The 25,283-nt window shown below is 39.5% G+C and overlaps 1 protein-coding gene across 3 annotated transcripts; it reads right to left on the minus strand.

Moving 5' to 3' along the window:
* Positions 1-509: 509 nt before the first annotated feature.
* MSL3 (MSL complex subunit 3) lies at positions 510-22,311 on the minus strand. 3 transcript variants are annotated; one of them, XR_008573963.1, is made up of 14 exons: positions 21,592-21,747; positions 19,753-19,835; positions 19,071-19,166; positions 18,392-18,492; positions 17,385-17,476; positions 16,441-16,563; positions 15,782-15,942; positions 13,629-13,787; positions 12,936-13,198; positions 12,440-12,549; positions 12,151-12,250; positions 11,639-11,723; positions 11,051-11,147; positions 1,426-1,454 (listed from the first exon to the last, which is right to left on the minus strand). XR_008573963.1 is itself a non-coding variant. In XM_054802194.1 (13 exons), exons 1-13 carry the CDS (start codon positions 21,688-21,690, stop codon positions 1,355-1,357), a joined length of 1,572 nt encoding a protein of 523 aa, XP_054658169.1. In that variant the 5' UTR covers positions 21,691-22,311; the 3' UTR covers positions 510-1,354. The 3 variants fall into 3 exon arrangements, 2 of the variants coding, with proteins under 2 accessions (XP_054658169.1, XP_054658187.1); XM_054802194.1 differs by lacking the exon at positions 11,051-11,147 and having other exon boundaries at positions 510-1,454; positions 21,592-22,311; XM_054802212.1 differs by lacking the exons at positions 11,051-11,147; positions 21,592-21,747 and adding an exon at positions 20,921-21,414 and having other exon boundaries at positions 510-1,454.
* Between the last annotated feature and the right edge of the window lie 2,972 nt (positions 22,312-25,283).

Raw genomic sequence — 25,283 nt, forward strand, 5'->3', positions numbered from 1 at the left:
CGTAGACCAAGCTTGCCATTTACATTTGAAAGACAATTCCTCCTAACTACTAGTTTTGCAAATCCGGGAGGAATGTGCCGAGTTTTGCGTTACAGGTAAGAGTTCTGAACTAGGAAGGATTACAGAGTCATTACTGCAGTAGCCTATGAGCCATGAGTCCTATTTTCTCCCAGTGCTTTTAAAATCTGTGCCTGTCTTGACATAGCAGAGGATTCTGAAGGCCAGAGTTCTAAGTCATGGACAAGGTTCTGATGACAATCCAGACAAGAATTATATTTTAATTAGTTTCTACTGAATGCATTGTCAGATTTCTAGGAACTCAGTTCTCACTGAATTCCTATTTCCAGAGCTAAAGTGTTTCAAACTGTCTAAAGAGACATCCCTCAAGTCTGTAGAAGAAAACCCAACGATACAGAAAGGGCTTCTCTCCCTGCGCTGTCAGTGCTCCCACCTCTCATTATATGCACACTTAGCAATCTCAAAAATACTAATCAAGCACAAACAAGACGTTTTAGACAGTTAAAATCACACATTTACACAGCAGCCACCGTGAACTTTATTTAGAAAAAGAAGTGTTTGCCAGTTCAACTGCCATCACTTTATTAACTTCTCTGCTCACTTGTAGAAAATCAGTTCTTTCATAATGGCTCTGGAAATCATTTATTGCCAGGTAAATGTTGAATCACCAGCAACATATGCTCCCCTTGGAACTCTGGCAGCCTTACCATGAAAAGAGCTATATACACCTTTGCATTTTGCAAAGTAAGCAACACATCTTTCATTCAAGCAAAGTCATTCTTGAGGCAGATGTCATGCTAGCGAAACAGCAAAACCACCTTTACATTAAGCAATCTTTTCTATCATGACAGTTCCACAAAATGAAGTGCAATTTGCGAGGAAAAAAAAAATCCATCAGATACCAGTTTTGCATTCTCTTCATGTAACAGTGCAGCCAAGTCTTATTTCTTAGGCTGGAGATGTTGAACTAAAATGAAACCCAGCATGATAGTCTATCTTCATGAAAATGTCCTGTTGCTAATGCATCTGCTTTTGTCTCCTTTCCTCTTTAATAGTCCTATGCAGTCCTATGCATTAGAAGTTAGAACAAGGCTTCTTCATTCATCTGGAGTCAGAGTTATAGTCAATCCTCTAAGCAACCTGCAACGCAGTCTATACACATCTCTGAAAAGAAGTTCTCCATTCCTAAGTAATCCAACCATCACAGAAGATATTTCCCTATTTCTTCAACTTCAGAAGTTGTTTTAATTTCTTTTTCATCTTCACCTTGTAGCCACGTGGCAAAATAGCCTTGTCATGGGCTACATACAGTAGGATTTAATCTTTATTAATAGCTTCAGTAGATTGCCCGAGGATTTTTAGTACTGTAGTAGGCTTCACATGCAGCTACATAAGCAGATTCTGGGAAGAAATCATCATGGTATTCTGCTAAAAACCTGAGAAGAAAGCACACCAAAGAAAAAGAACAGAACATGAAACATTTAAGAGAAAAGCTATTTTCAAATTAATTTTTAAGCTCAGCAAAACCACAGTCTGGAAATTAAGAATTATTACACTTTGAAATTTGGCATATAAAAGGCTTGCCCTATTTTTACAAGTTTTACATAGTGAGAAACAGCCTTCCCCTATCATTGTCAAATCCAAATAGCATTAAAAAAATTTGCTCAAGCTTAATACATAAAAATCCAAAAGCTGAAGCTACACTCAGAAAACAATGCAAAGAACTATCACAGAAGAAAAAAAAAAGGCTCTTTCTGCAACTTGTCAGTCACCTGCTCAGACTACCATTTCCATTTATATGAAAACCACGATTTTCAGTTATTACTATGTCAGTATCTTATACAAATGTCCAGTAACCATTAAGTCAAACTGTATCTTTTATGGTAAGTAAAGCTATGATTAGTTCTTTCCTGTGCCTGTGCATTCAGGGTCTCCACCTCTCATGAGTATCTGATTTAAATATGGCTTTCAGATAAATATGCATCCTCTGCAAATCCAGTTCCCTAATTTCAGATTTCTCCAAGCTGGTCTTCAAATATTATTCAAACAGCCAAGCACCCAATACTTTATCATGTCTTCATGCTCTGCTAACATAAAATTCTTTCTTTGGTTTAGGTCTCAAAACAAAAATAAACAATGCTGCTGCTAACAACAGTAACAAACATCTAAAATATCTATAAACTCTCTGCTCTTTTCTCTGTATATGAGAGGATACTGGGTATAGAATGGGGGCAAAAGGGCAAAACAGTTCTTAAACCCTGAAGTACATGATCATGTTGTACTTCAGAAAAAACCCACAGACATTCAAAAATACCCGGATATTAAAGATCAGCATCAATAAGCATGGCAAAATGTTAGCTACAGGTTCTCCATTTGAGTTAGAGCAGGAAGTAATGGAAAGAAAAGGAAGCAGTATCATTTGCAGAATCTGGTGTCTCTCAAGAACCACTGGCTAGGGAGATGACCTCACTACTGGAAGCTAAAAATATCAGTTTTGCATAGCCAATGCTCTGGACATAGAAAGTCCAAATAACAAAAAGTACAGATGAATTCAATTAAAACCACAGTGTTTCTCCAACCTCACTCACAGCTACAATGCCTGAATTAGGCATGTCCTTTGATCTTAAGAAAGCCGAAGCATAAAAGAATACTAAGATTCTCTATATAAGTCAATCTAAATTTAATCAGGAATTTATTAAATGCTGAGAGCTCATACAGAAAGGTTACAGCACAAAAATGGAGGTAAATGAAAAAAGGTTGATTTCATACACCCCCCACAATCCTTGTACTTAAACATGGACATCAAACAAGTGCTAAACTGGAAGAATAACTGGTTCAATCATACTAATTCTAGGAAAAAGCAGTGAGAAATACAAGCTTTTTTAGAAGAAATCAATCCTTCAACGTATCACCATTTATTTAGAAGGCACTTTGTCAACTTCCTCCAAACTTCCTTATTTCATAGGAGTTCTGTAATTAACAGTGTAAGACGGACCTAGAGTTGTTTCTGATGTAAATGTTTCAGGTTGAAGACATGCAAGTGAATAGGCAGGACAACCAATACACTTCCAGAAGATCGAATGGCAGCTTGATTTTGTTTTTAAACATTAAGGAATTGAGCAGAAAAGGCTCCATTAGGTGACCCGTAATAATGTCTAATCAAGCACATAGTTTCTGGCAATATTCAGCTGGGCCAGGTACTACCAAAAGGGAGAAAGATCTCTCTTGTATTTAAAGCAAGGATCCGACTGGCTCTGCCACAAACTGACACCACATAAGCTATCATAATAAATGTGTAAGAGCTAAGTAAATTTAAAGTTCCACACAGTCTTCATTCACACAATCCAAAGTGCATTAAATACTTTAGCATACTTTTGTTTATAAGTATTTGTGCTATGCCAGTTTCTCATTGTGTCCAACAGCAGCTTCCAATTTTATTAAATAACACAAAGCAAAAAGGATTACATAATTAAGGTTGAGAGATAATGTAAAGAAAAATTTCTATGGAAACTATTTTGCTAAATTAAAAAAATACTTTTAATATTACAGCATGTTACAGCTGCATTATACTAATTTCCTCTCCACAGAAATAAAAGCATTTAAATATATGAAATAAAAACATCAGTAAAATATTTTCCCCTCAAAGAACAAAATGCAGTGAACTACTAAACAGTGAATCCAAGTTAGTTAAACTTTGGCAAAAGAACGAGCCAGAAAAAAAAGTTTCTTTTCTTGAACTAAAAAAAAATAAAAATAAAAATAGGACAAATCTAGATTAAACCTATAAGCCAGTAATTGATTAATATGCTGTTTGAACCACACAAATTAGTTATTTACTAGCCCTTGTGATTAAAACCATTCCTACCTACCATAAATTGCCACAAATTGCTCTAATACTTCATAAAATGCTTTTTTTCCGCATAAGATATACCCCTTAGAAAATATTCCAGAGAAACACAGGAATAATTCACACAATTATATCCTCCTAATCATCACTGAAACATGTCATTCATTTGCACTACACACCCCCCCCTTACTCTAGGAAAACCACTACAAAAGAGTACTGGAATTACAGCAACTTAGAAGCTAATGAAACACCTGAGTCATCAACTGCTATGACCTCTAATGTAGTTGGCTACAAATCACTTTCTGGGATATCTGGGGTTGGTATGAAGCAAGTGTGATAAGGCCTAAAACTTAACAGACTTGAGTTTAACTTTTAACATACTTGGATTGCATAAGATTAAGATGAGCCACTAATGGTATTTAATTAATAATTCTGCATTAACACACATTAATGACTTCAAGAGATAAACCGTGAGTACAAACTACAGGGGCTGATCAAATTCTTAGTGTCATTGGCTAACATTCTGTAAAACATGGTAACGAGTGCTTGATCATACAAGGCAGTATGTTTTAGAACATCAATAAAACAAAGGAACCTGTAGAAGACATTGGGTAGCTGACAGTTCCAAGAATTTTAAGGGCAAGTAATGGGAAACAGGTTCATTTTCTCTTAAAAATTTCCTGACTTTTGCTGAAGATCATCAGTCATAAATGCCAGTTTGGTGCAAGATGAAGTGACAACTGGTAAAGATGAGAAATTTTAGCTGAGATGCTTGTGGCACAGCTACAACTCAAAAAAAAAAAAGCAGGCAGAATGCACACAGTCAAATGTACATGTCTGTTCTTAACGTAACAGTTGTGAAAAGCAAAATACCCCCGAGCTAGCAGATACAAATTACTCTCTGCAGAGAAGTGGGAACAAACAGGTAAAAGAACCCAAGGCCAGCTTCTGCCCCAATCCCTTGTATATCTGTATACAAAGAGCAGTGGCACTTCAAAAGCTACTTTCTATTCAAGCTACATCGCAGTGCAGAAAGCTGGCACAGAAACATTAGGAGTCTCCCTAGACTCTCAGCTACTGGATATTTCACTAATGCTTTGCTCTTGGAAAAGCTGAAATAGCACAAAGATCAATTTCACTGGCACCTGCAAGTCATGAGTCAAGATTTAAAAACAGAGAGCGCTGTACTTAGCAAGCAGAGTCAATGTTCAGCTATAGATCAGAAACCACATCACTATTTAGCTATTCAGAAATTGCTTCATTACTTTTAACTTAAAAATCTGATCACTTCAGTCACCTGTTGCATTACTGCCTTTTTCATTTTCATAATTTTTACAGAGCTCATGCGCACACATCTACAGTGAAACTGCTTACAAGTAACTGAGTTTTGAGATGCGCAGTCCACACAAACATCCTGATGTAAGACTGCACACTTTCTCATCATGAGCATCCACAGAAAGAATACTCATGCTTTGCCTCTATGTTCTGAGCAGGAGTGTAACAGGGCATAATGCAGCTATTTCCCTCTCTACCACAGGTTCCTAGAAGAGTAACACTTCAGAAAGGACTACAGGGGATGGAGACAAGGGAAACAGACATGGGCAACATAGCTTGAAGAATTCCCACATTCCGATCTTCAGGTCTAACAGTCCGTAAGCAAGCTCATCTCAGGTGGCTCCAAGCAACAGCCTCACAAATATACTACCATCTGGCTGAGAGTTATGCAGGCAGATCTACCAAAAGGAGGCATGGAACTATCATTATCCACATTAAAAGGTCATTTGACGTATGTCAGGAACGTTTCTCAACAGTCAACTGAATTAATATGAACTTTAAGAGCGTCATCTGGTAGCAAAAACACCCTGTGTTGGCAGTGTCAACACAACTTACTATCTGAACAGTCTCTGTATGAAGAAAAACACTCTTCTAAACATCAGCTACCATCACATGCATAAATTCAGGGATGGCCTGAAAAGTGTGAAAATTATGAAGAAAGGAAAACCTTAGTAATTTTAAGAAGGGCAACCTCAGCCATAAAGGTATAAGAACACAGAGTTAAAAGGAAAAGTTTCCAGGAAGGTGACACTTTCACTACAGCTCTGAGATCTAGAAGGTAAGCAGAAGCTTTTGATGAGATCAGTGGCCTGGGCTACCTGCTGTTTGAAGGCAATTGTAATGATCTATCTAAAGGAATTTGCTTAAAGACCATGATGGGTCCTAACTCTGTGAGTTACCTCATCAAAAGAAATGTCATTTGCAGATTAAGAAGTTATCTCTTCTCCAAGACTACTACTGAAATACAGGATTTGAAAGCTAAAAGGCTTAGTTTCACCCAAAAGCCTCATGCCACTCCCTCCAACTGATAGGCATGTCTCCATCTGGAAGGCTGTTCAGGGCAAAAGCTCGCCAAGACAGAGTTCATCATAACCCCAATGCAGTCAAGAGAACAAGTGAAGTGAAAAGTTTCAGATGTTTATTCTGATATCCTATGTCTCAAGAACCATGCCAAAGGAACCAACAGGCTTGTTTTGTTGACTGGACTCATCCACATACGGGAATAGAGATCATCTTCCTTGGCCTTTAAAGGGCAAGTGCAGAGAACTCTGAAGATGCCAAGCTGCCAACATTACATTTCAGATAATCAGGCTGAGTGAGTGAAAATTAGAAGTGGTAACTTCTAGTAGACCTTTTGGGAAAACAGTCCTACAAGAGCTGAATACAGGAGTCCATGGTTGATCTTGAGGATGAAGACCCACTTTTGGCAAGGCCAGCACAGATCTCAGAATCAATTCCTAGACCTGCCTTCTAAAAAAGCTACCAAAATTAAATTATTTTGGGCAGCCTCTCATGATCCAAACCTCTGCCATTATGATTAGAAATATGCTCTTTATTCAAAAACCCAGGCACCTGATGATTTGGTAAGCAGAAGGGAGAGAAGCAATCCACATTGCTTCAGGAAGTATTTTTGGCAAAGCAGTCAAACCTTAGTAAAGAATTGTGAGCACACATGAGCAGATTCTGCAGACCAACCAGAGAACAAAAGCCCACTGAAAATAAGAACCTGTATAATACCAGGTACTCATTGACTAAGAAGCTTTCAACAGAAAGGTGCCAGAAGTTTGAGAGGACCCAAGAAGCCTGTTACCATTCTACTCATTCAATCAACACAGCGAAGCCCAAATACAGCAGTAATAATGCCCTAAAATAAGGCATATACATTTACTGTGCAAGCAGAATTCCTTCATTTCAAAGTGTTTCAAAACTTACTTTGTTAAAGTTCTTTTACATTTTTGTGCCTCTAAACCCACACCTGTCCATTGACACTCAGAACCTTGATTTTCTCACATTTAGGCTCCAATTCCATGGTTTTAGTATGTCATAATTGCTATGCTGCACAGGTACTTTTTGTCAAGTAACTGATTAATCCCAAAACTGAGAGGCAAATGGAAAAGCCCTAATCAATATAAGAAACAGTGGCATTCTTTGTAATCTTTCAAAAAATTATTTTTAATCAGTTCTCATATTGCAACTTTATTAAGTCACAATGAGTAGCTTCACCTCAATAAAGATGTTTTCTATGCCATTCACCACATGCAATGCTTCATTTTTTCCCCCATTCTCAGAAAGCTACTAACAACCTTTCATTAACTGCACATTAGCACAGACTAGTGGTCATAATTCACCACTGCAGTTACATATAATAAAATTACTACATTAAAAAAATGTGTTATCAAAAATCAGATCTATTTCTTAAGGTTACTTCAAACAACTTGTCCTCTTTCTATACACACATTTTATTATCACAGCACTCTAAATTAGTCACATTATAATTTGGCTTCCTTCTCATAAAATACTCAACAGTATTAAAATACTTTTCTACTCATGGAACAGAGTAGCACAATAGATACAAGCAGGTTGTAAAATGTCAGGAAAAAAGTGAGATCTAAAAATCAAAGAGACAACTGACAGGATATACTGAATTTGAAATATCAGTGGGTTTTTAACAAAACCCAAGTCTTTGACCATTAAGAATGTAGTTTTCCACAATCGGAAATACTACATATTGGCCCCATCTGGAAAAGCGTATTAGAAATTTTAGAAGCATTATACTTTAGAAATATTTCATCATTTACTCATTCTTCTGGATTTCATGAAAGTCAAAATACCTATGGCTTTCTTAAGTGCTGTACCATTTTGTTTTGCTTTTTTTCCTAAAATGCAAGTGTCATTGACTGAAATTAACTCTCTGAAGATGGGTCTTGCTATTCTAAAAACAGACATGTTATATTCTCCTAGTTATTAAGTATATCCTATTGGTCAACAGTCCTGAGAAGTGACGTCTCTGATCCCAAAACAGGTTTCCAAGTCAAGGTTGTGTTGAAATCAATGGAAACTGCAAAACAAAAACTAGCACCTTCTTGCCTACCATTTCTCATCATTTAAGCAGCCTCTGGAGGCATGCTAGGCAACTCACAATACAGAGAAGTAATAAAATACAGCAAATACAGCATTTTATTGAGATTATGTCTGAAATAATGGAATTGGTTAAAAGGCAATACTTAACTCTTTCTCAAAAACTATTAAGAGGCAGGAAGATTTAATCAGGGGTCCTTTGCTGGTAAGATTACCAGTTAGTAGGCACCAGTTACTGTGTTAGCTTCCACTGCTTGCTCCTGAAGACTCAACTCAAACTGTAAGTGAAATTCAGTAAAATCAACTGGTGACTTTGTCACTAATGTCCATTTCAGACTGCTATTCTTCCACAAGTATTATGAATCATTTCAGAGCTAAATAATTTGAAGACCAAGAGTTTTGTAATTAATTTCAGAAACTATTTTTCTTTACTTCTGCCAATTCTGTAATTGAAAAATCAACTTTCATGTTCTCCATGGAGAAATTTTCATCATGCACACTTGTAGAAAGCTGCACTAAGCACAAAGGGTACAGCTTCTACTTAATATGAAACTCAAAGATGTATTTCATACATCCCTTAAAAATATATGTTGTCTTGAAAACTGAGATCAATCTTGTCTAGCAGCAATCTGAGGGCATGACTGGAAAATATTACCATGTAGCATCTCAAAGTGAATTTAATGCATCTATCAAGTACTGAATAAACTCAATAAAACAAGCTCCTACACAAAGTGTTATATTAAATAGGTCTCTGTTTCTCAGCTTGCATGAGATTAATAGTAAAATGTTTAATGAAACTGTAAATTTTAGCCATAATTCCTAATACAAAATTAAATCAGTATCTATGCCAGAACTAAATCAGTTGTGTACCACATGAAAGTTGTTCAAAAATACATACTACTGATGCTTGGACCACACTACCTAGAATTCAAAGAAGATTCAGAAGTAGTTTTATTAATGCGGATAGCTTCAATCCCTTGTCTGCTATTTAAAAAAAATAAAGAAAAGGAGAGTACTTCAGTTTGTCACTGGAGCAATTCACTAAAAGAAATTAGACAGTCTTAAGTAAACTGGCTGCTACCATCTAATGCACTGAGAGCGCAGGACAGTTCTTACCTTTCAAAAGGTAAGCCAGAACAAAACTGATAGAAAATGTTTTTAATAAACATCCATTAATCCTTTCATTCCCAAAAAGTAAAAGATAGAATTTGAAAACTGGATAAGAACTACTACAAGATGCCACCCCAGCCTCAAGTTTTCTCTTGTGATGAGAAACAGATAATGCAGAGGTATTTCTGTGATAAAAATCAAGTCTGAACAAGTTTCTAGAAAGTGTAATTGTTTGACCACTTTCACATATAGAACAAAGAAAGAAATACAAAGATGTCCTAAAGCCCCATGAATACCTGTTGAAAAAAAATCTAATAATTTGTATTGGTTTCTGTTACCTATTTGAATCCACAGTGGCATATCTGGTAAGGAAAATAGAAGAATATTTCTTCTTAAGAAGAATACTTATGACAAAGCTACCTAAGATCAAACACTTCCCACAGCAGTAATTGTAACTTGGAAGCTTTTTCAGTAAGGCTCTCCATTTGACCAGTTCTGACAAAACCACAGAAATTGTTATTTCAACATAGAAAAGAAACCTTGAGAACAGCATCAGCAAAACATCATGACATTGGCTTAGAAAGCACTTGAAAAAACACACAGCCCTCAAATATTTTGTTGTACCAGATCTGCAATATCCACACTATGCCCTGGGGGGCTCATTTTAGTTTAGTTGTAGTCTGGTCTTGAGGACTGAATGTCCCCTAGTACTGGAGCACACTTCTGGTTAAGTGTTTTCCAAAAGGAATCCAGCTTGTGTACTCAGAGCACTCTGCAACACAACAAAAAGCATGATAAATGGGAACTACCAAGAGATTTGCTTCAAAAGCACCATTCTATATGACCCAGAAATGCTGATGTGGAAACATCTTCTGCCCTTTTTTATTTAAGTTCTATTTATACATGACTGCACATTTCAACAAGAGGGTCAGATGGAAAAGTGAGACACATACAGATGCTACCACTAGAATTTCCAGTTAAATCACCTCCCTGCTTGTATGGGGAGCAGGGAACCTTCCCCCTAATCCACTCCACCACAGCTCATCCACAGAATGGGTACAAAGAAACTGCATTTAAAATGCTGAAGCGTAGAGATGTGCTCTAACCAATGCAGAAGAATGTGAACAGGTAGAGGTCTGATAAAAGCTGATTTGATCCACAGTGAGTTAAGCACCCTAAAAAATATTCACTCCAAAAAAAAAAAAGGTTTGCAACAATAAGTACTAATGCTGTCCTGTTTAAAGATATTTTGAATACTAATGAGGATCTGACAAAATAGAGATGTAAAAAGGAATCAGTAAAACTTAAAAACTAAATGCTTCAAGAGAAAAATTTTGTGTTGTAGGAACTTTGACATTTGAGACATCTTTTATTTTCAATAAACAATTCAAGTAAAAGCATTTTAAAGCTCTCATCTAACATGACTTTTGATATGCTAGTGCCACATTATGTTACTTTTTAATATGTGGCTACTTAAATCTTTGACCAAAATTAAGTTAGGAGTTCCACATTTGTTCCACATGTTTACCATTTACAGCACTTTCTCTTGTAAGTTTTCCTTGGCAAATTTGTTTTCCACTGTATTGATGCTGCACAATACAGTGCCACACTTGATATCTAACTACCACTACAATGTCACGCAGAGATTATTAGCTAGAGTACCTGACAAAGTCAGCTGATCATGGTGCAGGTATGACCATACCGACTCCAGCCGAGGAGCTAGCGTGGTCTGAAAGAGTTTGGGTTCTTCTACAAACCACTGCATTGCATAACAAAGAAACCTTTCTGTTTAAAGCTCAATTAGGACAGACTTTCCTTTAAAAAAACCCTACCACAATTAAAAACATGTTCTAAACGACAAGTTTCTCTCCATAATATCAATGCAACATCAAAAGATTATGCTTTCAAAAATAACAATGCTGAGTTTGTATTTCTTCATAAAACGTGCTTCTTCACAAAGTCAGGTTTGTCATTCTATATATACTAGCAAGTAAACTTTTCTACTTCAGTTCTCTTTGTTTATCAAAACTTTAAGTAGGGAGTTCAAGTTCCCTTCAATCTGAGTTACAGAATCAAAAATATTGTATTAATCTTTATTCATATTGCTATTATGAAAATCTTATATTAATTTTGCTATACTCTTGTAGTTACAGGAAATGAACATCTTATTTTAAAAAACCTTTGTTATTCCAGGACACTTAAATCTATGTAACAATGCAAACACTGCTGTGGTACATCGTGTCACCTTACCTCAGAAACATTTCGAAGTGTTTTACTAACGCCTTTAGGTTTTTGTCAGGAAAGCACATCTTCCCCAGTATTTCTGGTAGCTTTACTGTAAATAAGAGAAATAATGTTTACATCTGTTCTTTTAAAAACAAACTCTAACTACTTTTATCCACTATACAGAGAAGAATATAAAATTACTTCTCCCTGCAGCCTTCACTTTTCTTCGCAAGTTATCCAGTGATCTTACAAAACCTTACTAAAAAGAAACGTGCTGAGAAAGTGAATGCTGCTTGGCTTAATTGGAAGTAATGCTTGTTTACTTTTGTTAAATGAAGGCTTACACAGCCAGTAAGAGATAAGCAAGTTCATGAACAGCTTAAGAGTTTTAAAGAGATTAAAATGTACAGTTCTCCAAGAATAAAACTAAATGTGATAAAGCAAACAAGATCACATGTATACTCTCGCTGGGAAAAAATAACCAAATCAACAAATAAAGCAGTTCTGATTCAGCACAGAGTTTTGCATCAGTTTACCAAACATCCGTAGCAAATGTTGAGATCCATAGATATATGAGGGAGGCGGTGGTTGATCACTTGGTGGATAATTCTCTGGCATCAATTTCCAGGACAAAACCTAAACGCAAGACATGAAAATGTTGGTTATGAAATCTTTATAGCACCATGAATAATTTAGTCTGTGCAGAACTTCAAAATCAAAAGATGAAATGAGCAATACAAACAAAACCTTTTCTTATATAGCCCTACTCTGAGGTCAACAAAACCTTTAATCATTGAATCTAGGACAGTAACAAAAATCTGTTACCTCATTCAATTCATTGTTTCTTCTACCTTCAAAGCCAGTAAAAACTGCACTCCCCTCTTTGCTAGGAGTCAAAGTTATAGGTGAAGATGATCCGCTATGGACAGGGGTTTCTTCAAAAGGGAAGGAAAAACAAAACAGAAGAAATCAGAAATAAATTTTACTATCTGTTATGGAACTACAAGCCATTAAACATAACTAAAGCCTGTCACTAAAATATTTGAAGTATTAAACACTGGAACTCAATAAATGCTATCCTAAAGCAGGCTCACAGAAAAGCAGCCCCTTGGGTTCTGTTGAGAAATACAGTACCAAAGTACTGAGAACATTGCTTTCTATTTCTCCCTTTGGTATAAACTTCACAGATAAATGACAGAAAAAGTAATGATTTCCTACTTCAATCATTCAGTTCACAGTCCAGATGACATTAAAAAAAAAAAAAAAAAAGAACAAGACTCAAAATCTTGTTTAGAGCAATAATTTAAAGAGCAAAACCTACTTTTTTCCAAGTGTAAGAAGAGTTTTGGCATAGAAGCTGGGGTCTCAAGATGCCGTCGTTTAGGTTGCGGTGAAGCACTGCTTTCTGATAACCTGTCGCAGTTAGAGCTGTGGCGTGTAGAACGTCTCAGCGACTGCAGGATTTCAGGTTCTGCTTTTCGTCTTTTTGGTGTGGCTGGCTCCCCTGTTGTAGGCTGGCTGTCGGTTGACTGAGGCGTTGGTGGATTCAGCAGAGGAGGACTTGGGGAGAGCTCCTCCTGATTTCTAGGAAATAAAGGCAGCTTTGTAAAAGCGAAGAGATCAGAGCTCTTCCCCCAAAAGAGATGCTTCTAGTTTCACAGATCTTGTTAAACACTATCAAAGTGATGAGGCCTTCTTTTAAGTACTATTTTCCAGAAACATATTTTCAAATTTAAAAGTTAATTTACATTTTAGTGTAAACTTTTTTTCCCCACAAAGTTGCAGTGTAACTCTACACCAGTCAGTATAAATACCTTTTGAAATTAACCAGACTGGAATTCAGGTTCTGAATTCCAAATTCAGGCAAGCAATTCACAGAAAAGTTCAACATTTTATCAAGACAATTTTTACGTCAAAAGTCTGTAAGAAATCATCCTATTCTGAACACATAACCACATTCTATTACATTTTCCTCAGGAGATAAGCAGTATTAGACTCCATATACCCAACCTACCTGTTAGTATTTGTTGAGTTTTCTTTGATGGGAAGAAAGAATTTTGATGAAGTCACCTTCTTAAATTGAGCTTGTTCATAAGGATAGAGCAAAATTAATGGAAGGGTGAAGTCAAAGGTTATTCTCAGCCCATCCACCATCTCTTTACATAGCTCAACACTAAAGGAAAAAAAAAAAGATTATTAATTTCAAAGTTGCATGTCAAAATTTTTCAATGTAGTTGTAGGAAATTCCCTTTCAGTACAAATCATTAATGTCCTAACTGTGATATGCTGACTTCATCACTAAGTTATGATGAGTGATTAAAAGCATACTTAAAGAAGCAGTGATTGCTGCTGGTAAATTCAGACAAATACAAATTTTAAAAGTCTGCTTAGTAAGGTCAAAATCATACAGTTGTTCTGTTGTATTACTATTTACTGGATTACTAAAATCTACAGTAAATAAAGTTAGTTTTTCGTGCAAGCGTCATTTCGGTTTTCCAAGTTTATTAGGCTCAAAAGAGGGACCTGCCAGAAAAAGTAAATACTTAATAGATTGAATCTCTGCCTAAAAGGCATATGTAGAATTTGGTCTATAGCCACTAACATGCAGTTAAGGCTGTGCTTAAGAGATATCCTGTGAACCAACAAAACCAGATACATTTGCATTGGAGATCAGTTTCCAACAGCCTGCTCCTGGTAACCAAAGCACTACATTTAGAGGCTACCAGGAATTTCAGATTTGGGTTTGTGTAAAAAACTCATGGTGCTAGGTGGTGAGTAGATGTGCTGCTAGAAGCAGAACCAAGAACACTGAGTCCAGCATACCTCCAACACCTCTCACCTCTATGAGGGTATTCATCTCTCACATCTCAAGTGCATATATGTGTATGGCAAAAGTAATTAGATTCTGCCACAATTACTCACATTAGAAATTCCGTACCTCCTATTACCATTCCATACCACCTGCTAAAACTACTGCCTTTTTTTTTTTTTTTAAACACTATATATAAATTGGGTCAGGGGACTATCATATATGCAGAAATTCTACCACATCCAAAAAGGTCAATAACCTTCTGTGTTAGAGCAGTAAGGGCAATACAATGAAGTTGTCGGCGGAATCTCTCCTGCTTAATTGATCACTGAAATTATACACATTTTCCTTATTAAAACACCTTCTTTATTGAGGAAATCAGTTTAACATACACCTTTAAAAAAATCCTAATGTGCATACAACCTCCTATTCATATTTCTGATGTCTCATCTAACTTCTTGTTTGGGAGATTATATTACAAATACGGAAAGTATCATTAATCTGTCAAATAATGAACAACATCAGTATAAACCAAGACACTCACATAAATCCAAATATTGCAAGGAGTAACATAATTATACACCATGGAAATAGAATGTGGTAACAAAAGTCAAGATTTCTCTTTGATAAAATACAAGTTTTCACCCCAGTGTAGACTCAGATAAAGAAACAGTCTCATCTAATATTGAGAATCTTTAACATAAGAGAAAAAATGGGAAAAAAGAGAAAAAAAACACCAAAGAACAAACCAACCACACTGCAAACACACCAGGTTAACATACTGCATTTGTAGCATGGTAGAAGAATATACAGCTTGGCTGAGAAAACAGCAACTAAGATACAATCAATTTTAATAAACAGGACACTGGTGTTACTACAGTTTTCCTACATATTGACTCTAGGATTTAAGATATGTCAATTTAGAAAAAAAAAATCACCTGCTCTTGGAGTTCTCTATAAGTGTTTATATAAAATTTTTATCCTTTATAAAATCTGAATCTGTTCAGTTTTATTTAAGCAGTTAATTCTCATATCAGGTACTCTCTCAGTGCTGAGAAAATTCTTCATATAGACAACAGCAATGCATTCTTCCAGAATGGGTCAAAATATTTGCAAGAACTTCCATGATAGAAGGGGATATTGATGCTTTTGCATAATAATTTTTCAGATTATAGGGACTCTCACTGATAAACAAATTGTCAGTGTTACTGTACTATAGGTATGTGTCAAATATTTTAAGCTCCATAAATAGCCATACATTATAGTATAAGCTCACAGAAGCGAACAGCCTTGAAACAGAACATGGGATGCAAGGTCGCTCTTCTTGTGACAAAAACACTGGGCTAAAGATTACTTACTTCTTCTCTGGTGGCACATAATGAAGATTCATATTAGCATGTGGTGTCATCTGATGGTGCCGAGATCTTTCATTGGCTGAAAAAGCTGCATTAATAGCAAAATGTTTCACATATGACTCCAGGATGGTTATTATATTTGTCTGACAAGGAAGCTTCACTAGCTGAAAAAGAAACAACAAATTAATGTCTTACAAAAATAATTAGTAAGTATACCAAGCTAAAAGAAAAATAATTATTAAGTATACCAAGCTAAAACAGGAGCTTGTGATGTACTGACTAGTTATTAAGTCTCTATGGCCTCAAGTTCTTTCACGAGTGGTTAATTAAAACTGCATTTTTGACCAATCTTTCATAAACCTCTGGAGAAACCAAAATATGGTCAGGTTAACAGGCTTACTACATTTCCATTTTTAAAAAACAATCTGCACTGTAAAACACAATTGGGTACTGAAATGTTACATTCTTAAATATAACGACAACTCATCATTTTAGCTATAAGACAAGTCTGCTCCCTACACTCTTTTTACTCTTACTTCTACTGTCTAAGCTCACCTTTGCAATAACGTGCAAAAAAACAGGGAGTTGCTATACGCAAGAACTACTTTTGATGCCCTCCCCACCTTCCCATGCATGCTCATTTCACAGCTTGTATTTCATACCCGTTTTCTTCTATTAATATAGTAACAGTCTTCCTCAAGCTTCTTTTTCAAGACTTCAGGAATTTCTATGCTTATTGCTCTTTCTTCCATGTCCCTTTTTGTGTGACTGTCTTGTTCTTCTTTCTACAACAGACCAGTGCAAGAAACAATGTATTGGTTTTGCTTAAGAACATTAATGAAAAAGAACTTCGGTAGTCAGGATAGAATGCAACAATCAAGTTTTGTCATGAAAAAATAAAATATATAAAGTATAGTAAATATTTAAGTGGATAGTAGCCTTACTGTAAGCAATTTAACGATACTGCTTTGAAGTCATCTGTGAAATAATTTTTTAAAACTTTTTCTAATTTAGCATTCACTTATGTATTTAACACAAGTGAATGAACAGAAATTTGTTAGATTTTGCTGCTTCATATCACCCACACTGTAGCAGATTCCACAGATCTTCAGAACAACTGTTTACACTGTACTTTCTTTTCAATAATGTAGAGAAAATAAGTATTTTTTTCTTGAAGTCAGTCTTCTACATTTTAATTTAAGACTAGAGTTGACATGCCCATTTCACAGTAAAATACAAAAACCAGAAAGATCCTGCTGCTATTAGATTTGTCCAGCCTGCATAGATAGACCAGTGAAATTTTACAGCACCCACAAATCTGGATAATTTAGTTTGCTATGTTTTCTCCACATAAGCCTTATGTGTAGAAAGAGAGGAAAAGAAACAAATGTGTGTTTTCAGGTTAAAATGTCATATTCTTATAGAATTCTTTCATCTTCTATCATTTTCAAGAACTCAACCACCGTAAGCACCACCAGTATGAAAATTATGCTTTTAATACCAGCTAAATAACCAGCTGTGCACTGTATTTCATCTACTTCAATTCTGCCAGAGTTTCAAATACAGATGTTTAAATTCTATTAAACTAAGGAACTCATGAATATACCATTTCCGTCCTCTCTTCTATGTCGCTTTCTTCACTTTTTATTTCTTCATCTGTTCCTTCATCACTATCGTCAGAAGAAGAACTACTTATAGCTGTGTAAAAGAGATTTCACATATTTATCTCACATTACTATATTGCAGAGGTTAAGACCAAACAATTTCAGGCCTTAATGCAAAAACAAAACAAAAAACAACCACAACTAGCTTGTTATATTTCATGAGGATGAATAATTCTAATTGAATTAAACACACAAGTATTATTTACAGAAGACTATAAACTTTTTAAATATGTAAGACGAAACATTTACAGGAAGTATTCTTACATCATCTCTAATTAAAAAAAAAAAAACTTTTAAAAGCTCCCTACATTTATGAACACTCACGTATCTTTTCAATTTTTATTGGACTTTAGTTCTGAACAGGGGATTAACATACTAATCATTCAATCAGAAGGGCTGGATCTGTGCAGCAACAGTTGCCAGGACATCAGTTAAGTGCCAGCCAGTGTTCCTGCTGGTTTTCAAGCTACAAAAAAAAAATGCTATGAAATGAAAGAGCTAGTTTGAGAGTGAAATCAGCCAGTCAGCTGACAAGAAACAGACCTTTGTGCCAGATAGAGTGGGGAAAAAAGAAAATCTTATTGCCCCCCTAAAATAGGTAGGAACACTAGCAGGGAAAGTGTCCTGTTTCCTAACACCAAACAACGAAAACTGAGGGCTTCTTGCACCTAGCAATACTACACTAAACAAAACAGCATTAAGCTCCAAAATCACCGATTAGAATAGTTCAGTGGAAGTGACAAAAAGAAAAGTTTCTATAACACAAGAAAGGACATAAACTAATAGAAGCTTAGCATGAAACAGTGCTCAGTCTTCATACGACTGCCTCCATATATTTCACACAGGACTGTGATACTCTCGTGTCATCCTAATACCAAGTTACAGCATGCATTGTACCTCTAACTCAAAAAGTTAAATGCCAGTGATCAAAGAATGAAAACAAGCTCACAGTTTTCGCTACTCTCATCATTTTCTTCAGCAGGAAGGCTTTTTAATACAGAGTCAACACCAGGCAACCTGCAACGTCTCTTCTTTCTTCCCTTTCTTCTCCTACAGAACATAAAACAGTTCACTGAAATTTGGCTAATATTATTTAATTTGTTTATCCTAGCTAACTACATTACATGCAAATGCACAGGAAATGTATGTTTGAGTTCTTTTTGTTAATTAATGTTGAAATAATTTGGACAATACTTATTTGAGAGTGGATATCTTGACATCTGTACATTACCTCATATTCGTGTTCTCAAGCAGATCCTCAAGCCATGGCCAACCAATATTAGATTATTGCCTTTGGCTGAAAAATACTTCAGGTTTTCCTAAGTTATTTTTCAAGTACATTTATTTGAGAAGATGTAGATTCAATACACAGGCATTTCGCAGCAATAGTTAGGAACAACACAGTTATTAAGCGTTAGCCATTTAGAGCAGTGTTTAATAACAATATGTAGGTATCTACCCTTAGTATGAGAAAAGTAGCTCTCTAACGCACTAACTGTACTGAGTAGATATCTACCATCTACAGCATGAGCTTAGAGGCCAAGCTCACTTGTAGACACTTGAATGTATCTGTGTTTGAATCTGAAAATGAATCTCTCATTGATTTTGAGACCAAAAGGATTTCTTACATGCGAGCCACAGCCTTCCGTGCCAATTTACGCTGTAATCTGCGGTTTTCGTCTGTATCACGAAGAACATGATCTTCAGCTGCCCATCTATCCCAGCTAAGGATAGGTCAAAAGAAAATTATTAACAGCTGTGAATATATGCCACCCATGATTACTAATGAAATAATATACATTAAATCTACAAAGCACTCTTTTAATGTCATTTAGAAGCAACATCTGTATCACAAGGTTTGCATCCTTTTGTATTCACATGGTTTCAACTTTCACATTGTTATCTAAGATCTTTCAAACTTTGACTTAACATGCGATAGTATTTGTAGCACCAACGCAAGCTATAAATCACAGTCAGAGATGGCACTCATGTACTGGCCTTCATAACCGAACAATCCAAGTCAAGATTTAACAAGGCATAAACTCCTTTTATCAATGGAAACCTAGGAGCCACAAGTATATGCCAAAGACAGGTATCCCATAAAGTTTAAACTCATTGCTACCAAACTGATCCACTGAAATTTATGCATACAGACCAGTGTGTCAACATGAGCAAGTATATTAAAGGCATTCACAAAAGCAAAAATATTCATGCAAACATCAAAGTCCTTTGATATTCTGTGTAATGCTTTTCTTTGCAGAATAAAATAGAAGAAATGGAAGAACTGAAACCATGCACGCAGGTTCTTACCTTCTGTTCCAACCGTTAAAATGGATCAGATATTCTGGAATCTTTCTGCCTTTCTCATCTTTTCCAACAACAATATCAACAATCTGAAACAAATATTGAGTAGCATGTATTAAAAAGCTTGAGAGAAAGTGAGCTTTCCAGTATTTAGAAAATTTACACACAAAGGAAGAAGAGAAATGTTTATTTACAGAAATTAAATATACCTGTAATTTTGCCAGTGAACATTGATATGAACAGAAGATACCAATTATACTAAATGGTCAGTAAAACCAGCTTTTCTGTTGAGCGCTTTTAAAGTTGGGGACTGCTAACCATCTTTGTCCTGTCCTCAAATGTTCCATGCTTTCAAGACAGACAAAGGGAGATGCAAAACAATGCAGTATCACAATATGGATACACAGATATATATCTGGGCTACTAATACTTTCTTCTGTGTGCTGTCTCTTCCTTCCCTGAAAGCAGGAGACAACAGTTCTATATATACAAACCTCAGAAAAACTGCCCTCTTGAACTACACTGAATCTTAGACACAAAGCATTAGAAGGCTTTGTGAATATCTAAGCCTTTGTTTTCCTTTATTTTTTACTGGTTTTGCAAACAGGTTACCTCTAGGGCTGACAGTTAAAGCTGCTGGGGTGGTCAGAACACAGGAATACAGGTACAAACAAAAACCAACCCAAAATATTACAGGAAGGTGGAGTTCCTGATCAAAGATGTTTGAAAAACACTCATCTACACAACTATCAAACCTGCAGCAAAAGGTATGAGTTTGGTCAGGAATCTAGTTGCAATACCTCCCATTTCACCCCTCTCTGTAACAAAACAAAAAAATCCAGAACTCTATTTACAAGTTAGGTACAGATGAATTAGGATTGAAAAAATTATTTCTTGTCCCACTGATAGGCCAAAACAATATTATATTTACATAAAGCTCTACAATTACTACTGCTATTCTTAGGGCCGGGTCCAGGTAAGTCACTGCAACACGTACGGTCCACCACTCACTGCTTGCTATCGTATTTCTGTGTATACTCTCCTGTACCATCGGTACCATTTAAACCCTTCTGAAGGGCAGAAGCAAAGGCAGTAAGGGTAGGAGAGCTGGAAAGGGGAATAAATCAAGCTACGCTACGAAAGCGCAGGGATGAAAATAAGATTGCGGAATTACTTTGCAGGCGTTCGGCCGAGAACGGAAGGCGGGAACCGAGTCCGACACTTCCAGAGGCCTTCAGCGGCTCCGCTCTCTACCTGACGCAAGAGCAAGGCCCCGGTAACCCGGGCTCCACCGCCTCTTTGTCACCCAGGCAGCGGGACGCTTCCGCCCCGCGGGGGGAAGGCCCAGAGGCTGGTACACAGCTGCTACGCGCACCCCCCACCCCCGGGCGGAGGGGCCGGTGGAAAGGGGAGGGGGGGAAGAAAGCCAAGCCCTGCCAGGGGGTCAGGATGAGACGCCCAGGGAAGGATGACTGCGGCACAAGGGCGGGGGCAGGAGAGGCCCAGCGGGAACGAGCACCGTCTCGCTTTGTCTCCCGCCCCGCGGCCTCTTCGCCTGCTCCCTCTCCTCCCCGGGCCAGCATCCGTTTCCCACAACAAGTGCTGCTGGCGGAGCCGCTCCTCCCGCCTCCGCCTCCTCGGCTAGACCCGCAGCCGCTTCCCCCTCCGCCTCCCGCCCGGGGGCGCGCGCAACGCCCAGCGGAGAGCGTTAACGGCAGCAACGGCGGCGGGCCGGGCTCCGCGCCGGCCCCGCCCCCCCGCGCTCCCTCCTGCCCGGCGCGCCTCGCCGCTGCCCCGCGGCGGGGCGGGGTGAGTGGGAGAGCAGGGTCGCGCTCGGCGGGTCACCTTGGCATCATAGAGCACTTTGGCCTTGGTGGGGTCGGGCTCGAAGCAGAGAACTCTCTCCCCCCGGTGGAACTTAAATTTCATTCCCCGCGAGGTCATTTGTTCATCATGGCGCAAAGGAGAGGAGCCCCGCCCCCTCCCGCGGGGGAGGTGCTGTACCCGGCCCCGCCCCGCCCCTGACGGACCCCAGCTCCTCAGGCGGATGCGGGCAGGCAGGAGGGAGGGAGTTGGGGTGTTGCGCCCGGCTCCCCCTGCTCTCTGCGGGTGAGCGGCGTCCGGCCCCAGCCGCGGCGGAGTCGGGTCGTTCTCTTGTGCCCGCCCCGCCGCCGGTCACGCGGAGTGCGTGGCACGGGTGGCTGGGAACCGGGCGCGGTAGGGGCGGTGGCGAGGAGACATGTCTCTCCGGGCGGGAGGGCGGCCGGGGAGCCTGGGCTGGGTGAGGCGAGGCGAGACGAGACGAGACGAGAGGAGAGCTCTCGGCCCTGGCAAGTCACCCGGCTTTGCTGCCGGTGCTGGCGGTGCCCCACCGCCCCGTGAGCAGGGGCCTGCCCTGGGCGTGTGCCTGCCTGCGGAGCGGTGTGCTGGAGAGTAAGCGCACCCCGAGAACAGCAGCGGCCCTTCTCTCCGTTGCTGCTTCCCCCGAACATCCGCACACGGCTCCCAGTCGTTACCCTCTTTGTTGTGTCCTCCGGTAATCAGAGAACAGCCCTGTGCTCTCAAGATGGCTATTTGTACATTGTAACCTCCCTCACGGTTTGTTCTCCTCTCTTTCAGCCTTCCTGCAAGACAATAAACTAGAAATAAATAGGGTGTTGGACTAGAAAGTCAATTACCTGGAATTTATCTTTCCAATGTTCAATTTCAAATTCTTCGAGTCTCAAACAGGATGCACATGGTGGAAACAATCAAAATCAATTTGTGTTTTTCTTGCCCATGTACTTTATGCTGACTGATGCTTGGAAGGGACTGGGGTTCAGTCAAGGGAATACTGCAATTTCCCACACAACGTTATCAGATGGTCCCTCAGGCCATTCCGGTTTTGATGCCAGTTCTGCATTTCTGATTTACATGAGACCGTGATAGAGCCAGGAGGCCTGGGCTTAGCCAGCCTTGTAGAAAGACCAGTTAATTTGTGATTATTTAGCATTTCTGAAATTGCTTCTCTGTAAAAGCTGTTCAGGAGGTAGATGACTGTAAACAGAGAAAGGCAACTGTGCAACTGAGCATACACTAGTCCGGTGGTAACAGGAAGAGAAGTTTAAACCCTACTTTCTTCCAGTCTCTGAGGCTGATAGCAAAGCTGGAAACTGGTGGGAATGCCATGAGAAAGAACAGGGAGCTGCTAGCATATTACCAGAAGGTTTCTGAAGGGAAAAGGCAATAGCGGATGCCCAGAAAACAAGGTTCAGAGGATGACTGCTCCCTGGGATAGGATGGGCCGAGTACTCAATTTCTTTTGATTCAAAACTTCCGTATTTTTTATAGTGAGGGTGGTGGGAAAAATCTGCAAACTTGCTGCTAATACAGGGTGGAGTGAGAAAAGCCAATTGATGGAAGAGAGTGTGTGAGAAAATTAAGGAAGCAATCCTGAAAATCTTCTTAGCTCGCTGCTGTTTAGATTAAGAAAGAGGCTCCAAAAATGTATGGGTGCAATGACAATTGCAGAAAGTGTTACTGAAGTTCCCTTTTTTTAAAGAAAAGGGAAATGGTACAGAACAAAGCTGCTTTCAAGGGACTATTACCATGTGTTAAAAAATGAGGGGGGAAAAAAGCAGGGGAAGGAGAACACCAAGCTTGTGCGTGTGTCCCTGCCTCCAACCTGGTGTTAAGAGTACTCACAGAAGAGGAGCCTCCCACCATTTCTGCACAAACAGCCTTATCTATTTCCATGCTGTCTCTGAGATTCCCCCTTTCCCTTCCTCCCCACTGGGCTCCACTTGCAGATTCTGCTTCTCGCTTGTCTCAGCCTCTCCTAGTTCACCCCAGCCCACTAGCATGGCTCCCACCCAAGCTACTCTTCAGACCTTTTGACTCAAATTTCTTCTCACTTAGGTTCCTACCACATAGATACAACTCTCTGCCATAGTGTTTGAAGTCCAGTTGTTGCCCTGTCTCCCTTCTCCCTGCTCCCATGCCCAGATAGTTGCACATGTGCATCTGCCCTTATCTCCCTCAGCCACCCTGCTGGAGATGATCCTTGCCAGCAGGTCCCCGGCCTCGCCAGATCTCCCACCAAGGCTCCTGCTCTACCAGGATTTTTAAAAAACTGTATGTGGGCTGTGCTTAACGAAGATCCACCCAGAGAGAGCCCCGAGAGCAGAAAGGCTGGCGCATTTACGAAAAGCTGGCCCTGTGATAGTGCTACCCAGGCAATACCTAGGTCTACCAGGAGATTAAATGCAGAACGTGCATTTTTCAAAGGCACTGAGTTCTCCACAGCAAGGACTGCCAAATGGCTATGCAAAACAAACAAACAAAAAAATAGCAATGGCACTTGGAAAATGGTGGTTGTCCGTTTGCACGTACCTACTGCCTGTGCAACGCCTGTGATGACTTGTACCTTCCACGTATAGCACATAAACAGAAATATCAGATTTAGAAAAGCTTGAAGTATAAATCCTCACTTGTATCCAGCAAGTCCGTTACAAATAGAAGTCAAAGGCAGTACAGCTCTGTCAGGCGCAGCGTCTGTGGGTTCAATGTCCCAAATGCTGAGGAACGGGGAGAGGGGTGAGGGCTGGGAGCAACCAGCAGCAGGGCTTGTTCAGCATCGTTGGACCAGGAGATGAGCTGACCCGCCGCATAGTTTTAAGAAATTCCCAGGACACTACATTGCTTCCAGGAAAGAAAAGCTGTTTTACAGCTCCTCTGGGAGTCAGCATGGCCTGGGAGAGGAGACCCCAGCCTGCTGTCAAGCAGCCCCTGCCAAAGTGCAGCCCACCAGATCATAAGGACTAAGGGTTTCTCGAGGAAGTATTTCAACTGCCTGCCTTGCTGTGGGCTCAAAACCACATTGCAGAGAGCCCCGCGGTCACGTAGTTTTTACTTAAACAACGCGACCACCAGTGTTTCTTGAGAGGAAAGAGAACGGGCTCCTGCCCGCAGAAGATGGAGGCGGCGCGGGGGCCGCAAAGCATGCTGGGAGCTGTAGTCCGGCGGCCGAGAGCCACAGGGCCGCCCGGGCCGGAGTGGTTCCCTCGTCCCGCGGGGAAGAGGCGGCAGGTTCTCGCAAAGAGAAGCGTTTGGAGCGGTTTCCTGCCTCGCTCCTTTCTGCGCAGCGGTTTGGGGAAGACCGAGTCTTAGGCTGGCCGGGGAAGCGGGGTGCATCAGGCAGAGCCCGGGCCCGTGTGGGGAGGCAGCAGGAAGCCGGGGCTCGCCCGGCGGGCTGTGGGGCCTCGCTGGGCGCGGAGAGCGGCAGCGGCGGCGTGAGCTGTGGTGTGCGTTTGGGAGGTTACCTATGGTCCTTTGGGTGGGTGCTAGGCAAACGGGCCAGTGCCTGCCTGCGAGCTGCTCTCTGCAGAGCTTTTACTACCACAATGTACCTAGCCTTAATTTCATCCCCATTTAACCTTAATTTTATCCCCATGTCTGCTCTTAGTAGGCATCTGGTTATACCGATAACTTCTTGTTTCCGCACCTGCCAGCAGAAAAAAGTGACAGCACCTTAGAATGCATCTTAAATATTTAGATAC

The sequence above is a fragment of the Grus americana genome, chromosome 1 (assembly GCF_028858705.1).
Source record: "Grus americana isolate bGruAme1 chromosome 1, bGruAme1.mat, whole genome shotgun sequence".
Classification (NCBI taxonomy): Eukaryota; Metazoa; Chordata; class Aves; order Gruiformes; family Gruidae; genus Grus; species Grus americana.